We start from the raw sequence: 8,706 nt of genomic DNA, 5'->3' as shown, positions 1-8,706 counted from the left end.
GTGCATTATGCCATGTAAGGAAAGCAGTCTAAGTATTCAACATAGAACAACCCTGGACAATTGCAGTCCAGCACAGAAACAACCATTCTTGTCATACCATATCACACCACAAAGAAATAGTATCATCTTTCTAGTGTAGCATATGCCCAGAAGCTCTACTAAATGCCAGAGGACTAACCTGCACCAGAGCTTTGCTGGAATCAAGAGAGAACGCAGGAAGCTTTGTTCAAACACAGCAATAGATAAACCCAACTGCACTGCCTCACTCAACACATTTAGTTCATTTTAATGCATTCTGGTTATGAGGTACTAATCAAATAAAGTGCTTAATGATACCTGTTTGAGCTTCCACCGAGAAGTAGGGCTGACCTTCAAGAATACTGTAAACCAGTTTGGCACTGTTCCCATAGGTAGGGTCATCAGCATCTGAAGCTGTTACCTGAATAACTGATGTACCTAAAAATAGAAAGCAAGCAGAGGAGGAATACAATCAGAAGCAAACACGTCTGCAAGAACCATGCAGAGCTGTTTTCAGTCACATGGCAGAACTATTGCTGAACTTTTTTATTTCCACATTTGGGAAATGAAAAAAAAATTACTCGACAATTTCTATACAACAAAACAGACTCATATGATCCAAAAAAGATTTGTCACCAGCTGTGATGTGGATTAATGTTCTAAACAACAAAGATATAAAAGTCAGCAGTCACTCTGTACCATTATGGTTTTTTCCCTCAGTAGTTTAAGCCTTATATTGCTTTTGTGGTTAGACAGCCAAACAATAGAGTTTGCTTTTTACATTTTTCTCAGGAAGTTTCAAAGAAATCGTTCCTGCAGAAATCTCTGAGACGGACACAAGCTCAAACAGGAGATGAAAATGGAATAGAGAGTGTAGCAGTAACTCCTTAGCTTTATTACATAGCTCTGCCAAAGGAATGATCTTGATGTTCACCCTAGAGGATTCACACCCATAAATTCCAGGGGACTCTCGTTCTTTCCTAGGAGGAAACAGTCCTATTCTAGGACCCATCCAGAGACACTTCAAGGATGACAGTTAGGTGCTGTGTGGGGTTTGATTTGGTCAGCAAATCAGGTACATCAGCTGAGTCACTGGCTGAGCATGGAGTAACTTTTACTTGTCAAAATTCTTGACAATAAGAATGAAATCAACCCAAGACATACTGACAGTGCAGCATCCTCCATAAGGCCAGGAACTGCAGGGCATTTCAGAGTACTTACCTACATTTGATCTCTCTGGCACATTGGCATGGTAGTTTTCATGCAGAAACTCGGGTGGGTTGTCATTTATATCTTGAACTTTAACAATGAATTCAGAAGGTGGTTCCAAAGGCCTGTTAGTGTTCCTGTCCACAGCCTGTGCTGTGAGAGTGTACTGAGCTCTCTCCTCCCGGTCCAGTGTCTTTGTTGCATGGATGTTCCCTGATTTGTCATCAATAACAAAAATGATTCCTGCTCCTTCACCTGAGAGAATGTATTTAATGTTTCCATCTCCAGAATCAATATCTGAATGAAGCTACAAAAAGAGAAACAGACACACTTTAACAAGGTGGCACTCACTATATGTGCTCATGAAACAAAAAAGTGCAGGAAATTGCTATAATATCAGAGTTTTCAAAACCCTTGTCCTACATCAGGCAATAATCTACTCTCAGTTGCATGCTGTGACCTCATTCACCCTGTGTTCAGGCAGCTGCCAGCCCAGACCATACACAGGGTGTGTTCAGGCAGCTGCCAGCCCAGACCTGCATGCTGCCACACACAGGATGCTGCTGAGAATCCAGCCCTCAGAATTAAGGTAGTGAATAGATAGGGAGACAGTCATAGCAGGTTCGTATTCAAATGAACTTGGAAGGAAGAGTCATTTTTAAAAATATTTTGTACACTCCAAATGAGTAATATTCTCCTGGGTTGCATGCAAAAAGCTGTTAATTGACAAATAGGATGTAACGAGTGAGTCCAGAAGTGCGCACTGGTGGGCAAGAAGGCCAATGGCATCCTGACTTGTACAAGAATAGTGTGGCCAGCAGGACTAGGGCAGTGATTGTCCTCCTGCACTGGGCACTGGTGAGGCACCTCGAGTGCTGTGTCCAGTTCTGGGCCCCTCACAACATCAATGACATTTAGGAGCTGCGTGTGCCCAGAGGAGGGAATGGAGCTGGGGCAAGGACTGGAGACTCAGTCATATGAGGAGAGGCTAAGGCAGCTGAGGGGGCTCAGCCTGAAGAAAAAGATGTTCAGGGGAGACCTTCTTGCTCTCTACAGCTCCCTGACAGGAGGTTGTAGCCAGGTGGGGTCAGACTCTGCTCCCAGGGAACAAGTGACAGGACAAGAGGAAACAGCCTCAAGCTGTGCCAGGGGAGGTTCAGGTTGGACATCAGGAGGAATTTCTTCACTCAAAGAGTGCTGAGGGGGCTCAGCCTGAAGAAAAAGATGTTCAGGGGAGACCTTCTTGCTCTCTACAGCTCCCTGACAGGAGGTTGTAGCCAGGTGGGGTCAGACTCTGCTCCCAGGGAACAAGTGACAGGACAAGAGGAAACAGCCTCAAGCTGTGCCAGGGGAGGTTCAGGTTGGACATCAGGAGGAATTTCTTCACTCAAAGAGTGGCATTGAATGGACATCAGGAGGAATTTCTTCACTCAGAGTTGTCAGGAATTGAAAGGGGCTGCCCAGGGAGGTGGTGGCATCACCATCCCTGAAGGTGTTCAAGAAATGACTGGACAAGGCACTTAGTGCTCTGGTCTAGTTGACAAAGTGGTGATCAGTCACAGGCTGGACTTGATGATGTTGCAGGTCCTTTCCTACCTTAATGATTCTATGATTCTCACCTAGTTTTTAATTACACCCTCTTTAATATAAAAAGAAGCAACAAATGCTTACTGAACAGTCTTACTTTCACAAGGAATGCACACTTCAATTTGGTGAATGAGGGAAACATTGAGCCAAACTACAGATTTATTGATTTCCTATTGACATCTACAAATAGAACAACACTAGCCTTTTTTTAAACCAGAATGCCCACAATGGTGTTTGCTGACATTAATCCCATTTCTCCACTCTTTTTGTGCTGGGGTTAAGCCAACAGAGTTCTGCTGACCATTCAGAAACTGGCAAATATTCTGGTTTGTTTATCTATTTATATTCTACTGTGTCAGACAGTAGCAGAATAAAAAATTAGTCCAGGATGTGTGTACATACACATGTGAATACAGATATGTATATCCCTCTATACATACCCCTCCAAATGTGTAATTTCATTGGTAACTTGACAATGAAAGGATGAAAAGATCCCTTTTGAGCAGGACACTTTTCCTGACCTGCTGGCTTAGACATTACATTTTTAATTACCACTTTGAAAGACCCAAGAATGATAACAGATATTCTTGAGACATATTGTTGCTCAAGTGGTTGCTGTGGTTCCTCCCAAATAACAGCTTGCACACCTGCAATCAAGGACTGCTGAGGTCAATGGAAGGATTTGTATTGACTTAGGTAGCATTTTGCTTAGCACCTAAACTGAGCTACAAGAAAATGCTTAGTCTTATGTGAAGCAGCAGCTGCTGAAGAAGCAGCTAATACAACACAAAAGCAACAGCAAGAAAGAAAAATCAACTCACAAAATAATATGAATCGATCACTGAGAAAGAAATTCTTACCCTTCCTACTAGCACAGGGTCTGGTCCTGTGTACTCTTCTATCACAAAGAACTGGTTCCACACCCAACCTCGCTTGGAACGATGCAGAACTTGTCCTTCCTTTCCTTTTTCATGGTGCCCATGGAGCGATGGCCGTGAGTGGTTCAGCTTCTCTGCAGCTAGGGCATGGCTGCAGTAGAGCATGCCCAGGCAGATGAGAGCGGCATGTAAACAATTGTCCTCCTTCATTTTTGGTTATTCTGTAGGCACAGGAGTATCCAAGAATCTACCCCTTCCACCTTGGAAGTCAAAACGTTTGGGGCTACTGAAGAGTTTCAGACAAACTGTTGTGCACATAGGATGCCACCACACATTAAACACATCACTTTAATGCTCTGCAGCTTCCCAGCTTAATTCCTGAAAGAGAGGAGGATGGAGAAGATTGTCAGTTCTTTTATATAAGTCTCTGGCAGTGTTCAAAGCCAGGTTGGATAAAGCCTTGAGCAACCTGGTCTAGTGGGGAGGTGTCCCTGCCCTTGGCAAGGGAAGTTGGGACTAGGTGATCTATAAGGTCCATTCCAACCCCTAAAATTCTATGATTCCACGATTCTTTGAGAATGTAGTGCTTTTTTTTAAGCAAAACAGAACTAGGACTCCCTTGGGAAACTTCAAGATAAGATTAAACTATGTCAATCATTATGAAATACTGAGTAATGAGCACCTTTGGAGTTTTGTTACAGGTAACTGCCACCTCGTAGAACCTCCTGACTGGCAGTTTTGGACACTCACTGGCTGGAATTTGAAAGATAGAGAATCATATTCTCTCATGATCCTTTCAAATAGATTTAGCCCAAGATGCAAGGTAGCTGTAGAAATACCTAATTTATATCTAATCCCTCTTTGGAGCTTAGATATAAGCTGTTAAGCCATAGGTCTAGATATAAGGGAGATACCAAGACATATTGAGAATGCAATATTTCTACACATGCCTTTTCATGATCAACAGATTTTCATGCTGAGCCAACCAACTATGTTTTTCTAGGCAGGAGCAGTGGCCGACAGAGCTCCAAAGACCTTCCGTTTGGATTTAGACCCATCAAGCACCACTTCTACATCCTTCTGAGGATCAAGTCATCAAAGTAGAGAAGCAGCATTGGTTGCCAAGTCTGCTGGCTTTGGGCAGGTGATAATAAATGCCACAAACCAATAAAAACATATTCAGATATTTCTGATAATATAACAGTTAATGTAACTATTTATTCATGCTTTCCAGGTGATTTAAATTACCAGGATTATATTGGTTGGTTACTTCCTTTCTAATACTTCTTAGAACACTAGGTCTGAATTAGTATTGAAGGAGAAATTGCATAATTAGTGAAACCTGAGTTAAGGTCTATTAGCTCCAGCAGCTCACAATCCACCATAAAGGCCACTTTGACTTATCCCTAGGGCTTCCAATCTATTCTCCTTGCATCTTTACAGAACAACCAGTTTTTACAAGGTCTCTACAATGTTTATTTCAGCTTTCAGTGTAATTCACTTTACTCTTCTGCAAGATACTAATAAAACATACAGGCAGATGTATAAATATATGCTACCATCATCTTTAAACAGAATGATTTTTTATGAGAAACAAGAAGATCTTACACATTTGCAATAGAGAGAATGTGATTACAGGGAGAAGCTTGAACCTTTTTCCACGTTCTGTAACTCCAGCAACACATAAACACCTCACTAGTACCAAACTCACTCATTTGGGGATGTCTTACATCCTGAGCAGTTGTGTCCTCCTGTCCACATCCCTTTGCACAGTTCCATACAAACACAGCTCCAACAGGGTGTATGAACCCCTGCAGACAGAGGGTTATATATAAAGAGTGAAACATTTGGGTTTATTTCCTCAAAAAAGGTAAGTTTTAAATTTTATGTCATTGAAAACCGAAATCACCTCAATGACAACACCACAATGGCTCCAGCATAATGAACTGCATAAAAGTCACACATATACATGTGAACATACTCTGCTTTCCTAAGCATATTTATTAATGACATTTGTTGTATTCATTTAAATTTATACTTTTGTTACATGATGTCACATTATGGATAACAAAAAAGAAAACAATCTCTATAATTTTGCTCAGGAAAATGCTTTTATTTTGACACAGTATGTGTGTGTGAAGTGTGGAGCATTAAGTCTGTGGTTTTAATTTTTTATCTACATTTTGGCAAGGGGTAAAAATAAGATACGACTTAAAGAGCCTGAAAACTGAGATTTCACCTACTTTGGAAGTGGCTTAAATATGCAAAGCCTTTCAACACTAGTTATTAGAGTGGCTTTCAATGATAATAGTTAATTCTTAAGGGAAAGGACACTTCTTTTTCCAGAGTTTTAGATAGAAAAAATAAAACCAAAGCCCCCAGCATGCAGTATTTACCTACCAAGCTTCCCTAGCGTTTCACTTTATTAAACCTCAGCACATCTTTTTAAACACAAGCCATCAAATTCTCTCCTCATTCCACAGATGTAAAATGAGTTATTCTGTTCTGTGCAGTAAACACCTCTCGATTTCCATCCTTGTGGTCCACAGATGTAAAATGAGTTATTCTGTCCTGTGCAGTAAACACTTCTCGATTTCCATCCTTGTGCCAGGTGTAAATGCAATCCCCCAGCAAGCAGGCTCTGAGGTTACCTCTTTTGGTTGCTTTGTCTACAGCAATTTATTGATGTAACCAAATCCTACATCTTAAGGCCAGCTCAGTCTGCTTCATAATTGCAGTCAGCTAATCAATGCTGCCGCTGTTCCACATGTAGTTTGCTCTAGAGTGTCCTTTGGGTCAAAGAGTCCCCAGTATAGCTATTACACTGGACAATACACTGCTATAGGGATCTATACTATAGGGATTACTCATGTACAGCAGTTAGAGGGGCTTGGGCTCTGGGAATGTCAAACACAGCCTACATGCTCCAGCCAGAGCTGGAAGAGGAAGGTATTCCTGGACAGCTGTGCATTTTTAAACCTGCTGTGAAAAAAACCCTGCAAGTAAACTGCTTATGTTAATAGACTTTTGGATGCATTTGAAAATTAAACTCACTGATAATCATTCATCATTAACATCACATAATGATCTCAACTATGAAAATAAGTAAACAAATACCCCCACTATTCCCAAACTTCTCAATACTGTTATGTAAACCAGTAAACACTTTATAAATCTGCTTAACAATAGTGGAGGAGCCAAGCTGATACATAGGCTGCTTATTATCAGCTATTCAAGTGTGAAGTGCTGGAAACAAAATACTAATCACAGATCCATGATCCATGCCTAATTTACTGTGAGGATTTAAAACAAAAATTATTTGCTATCTTTTGTTTTATCCTCTGCATGTATATCTATAGAGACGAAGCAATAAGGCTACATGTTTTCGAGCTAAAGAAAACTATCCTCTCTCATCCACTAGTTCATAAAATCACAGAGTGGTTTGGGTTGGAAAGGGCTTAAAGATCATCTTGATCCAACCCCTGCCATGGGCAGGGGGGGACACCTTCCACCAGCCCAGGTTGCTCCAAGTAACATCCAACTTGGCCTTGAATACTGCCAGGGTCGGGGCAGCCCCAGCTTCTCTGGGCAACCTGTGTCAGTGTCTCACCACCCTCACAGCCAAGAATTCCTTCCCAGTTATCTAATCTAACCCTGCTCTGTGCCAGTATGAAGCAGTTCCCACTTTTTCTGTCACTCCAGACCCTTGGAAATAGTCTCTCTCCATCTTTCTTGTAAGTTCTGTTCAGGCACTGAAAGGCCTCAGTTAAGTCACCCCAAAGCTTCTCTTCTCCAGGCTGGACAACCTCAACTCTTTCAGCCTTTCCTGGCAGCAGAGCTGCTCTGTCCCTCTAATCATCTTGGTGCCTCCTCTGGACTCACTCCAACAGCTCCATGTCCTTCCTATGCTGGGACCCAGAGCTGGAGGCAGCATTGCAGGTGGGTCTCACCTGAGTGGAGCAGAGGGGCAGAATCTCCTCCCTCACCTGCTGCCCATGCTGTGGGGATGAGCCCAGGACAGGGCTAGTTTCTGGGCTGTGAGCACACATGACCAGGGCATGTCCTGCTTGCCCGAAAAAAATAAAATCACGAAGTCTGTTTATGGCAATTGCTTCTGTTTTGTGTTAGCATGTGAAAGGACTCCATGCTAGTAGCAATACAAAGCTGGCTCTTTAGTAGGTGACCTGCAGCTAGAGAGGCTGCAACTAAAGCTAGAGCTGCTGGCGATTAGGTCTCCCTGGCCTCCTCGTGCCCCTCACACCTTCTCCCTTCCTGAAGTTCATGCTTTGCTCACTCACATCAGTCACCCCAGCAGTAAGCCCTCTAACTCTTATCCACAGAAGAAAAGCTAATAGAATAAATCAACAAGGTTCCACAAGTCTATGAAATTACTTACATTCAAGCCAGCTACAGTTTGGTTTTTTATAAACTACTTTCTTCCTAAAAAGCAATGTGCACAAGATGCTCCTAAGATGAAGCTAAAATAAACTTCATTAAAAAGTGGAGCAGCAGCATAAACCTCTTTTTGCTTCCTTTTATTTTTTTTTTCAAAACAATCTATTTAAAATCTTTCAAACATTAACTCAGCTGCTGAAAGCCTACAGTTTCCTTCTATTTCAAGCACAAAAGATGGGAAAACAGCTAAACAATTGATAAAGTGATTCATTTACTCTTGTGGAAAAATACCTCATAATCCTGGAAGCATGGAACACAGATGTGAGGAGGGCTGCAGCTGACTAGGCTGCTGCTTGGGTGAGTGTCCAAACCTTCTGTGTGCAGCACTTGGATTCAGGCACTGCACAGACAGTGACCTGCCAGACTCATTTGCTCTGAATGGTTCCAGTCTTCTTAAAAAAAACCACAACCTTTGAGATAGCCTTAACATTATTGGTATTTCTGATCATAGATTATATTCCTCATCTACAGTAAAGCAAATCTCAGTGGACAGTTGACCAAACTGCAACGTTGTCCCGGTTTTGGCAGGGATAAAGTTAATTTTCCTCCTGGTAGCTGG

The 8,706-nt window shown here is 42.0% G+C and overlaps 1 protein-coding gene across 1 annotated transcript in view; it reads right to left on the bottom strand.

Annotated features, from left to right (window-relative positions):
- Window positions 1–3,902, bottom strand: part of CDH11 (cadherin 11, type 2, OB-cadherin (osteoblast)) — a 22,168-nt gene extending 18,266 nt beyond the window's left edge. The window contains exons 1-3 of the mRNA XM_009071304.1: window positions 3,675–3,902; window positions 1,240–1,534; window positions 337–456 (exon numbers count right to left, since the gene is read on the bottom strand). Of these exons, the coding sequence (XP_009069552.1) occupies window positions 337–456; window positions 1,240–1,534; window positions 3,675–3,902 (643 nt within the window). The remainder of the gene's footprint in view (window positions 1–336; window positions 457–1,239; window positions 1,535–3,674) is intronic.
- Window positions 3,903–8,706: the final 4,804 nt, after the last annotated feature.

The sequence above is a fragment of the Acanthisitta chloris genome, unplaced genomic scaffold (genome assembly GCF_000695815.1).
Source record: "Acanthisitta chloris isolate BGI_N310 unplaced genomic scaffold, ASM69581v1 scaffold8573, whole genome shotgun sequence".
Classification (NCBI taxonomy): Eukaryota; Metazoa; Chordata; class Aves; order Passeriformes; family Acanthisittidae; genus Acanthisitta; species Acanthisitta chloris.
Note: the sequence above shows the minus strand (reverse complement) of the source record. Positions and strands in the feature narration are given on the sequence as shown.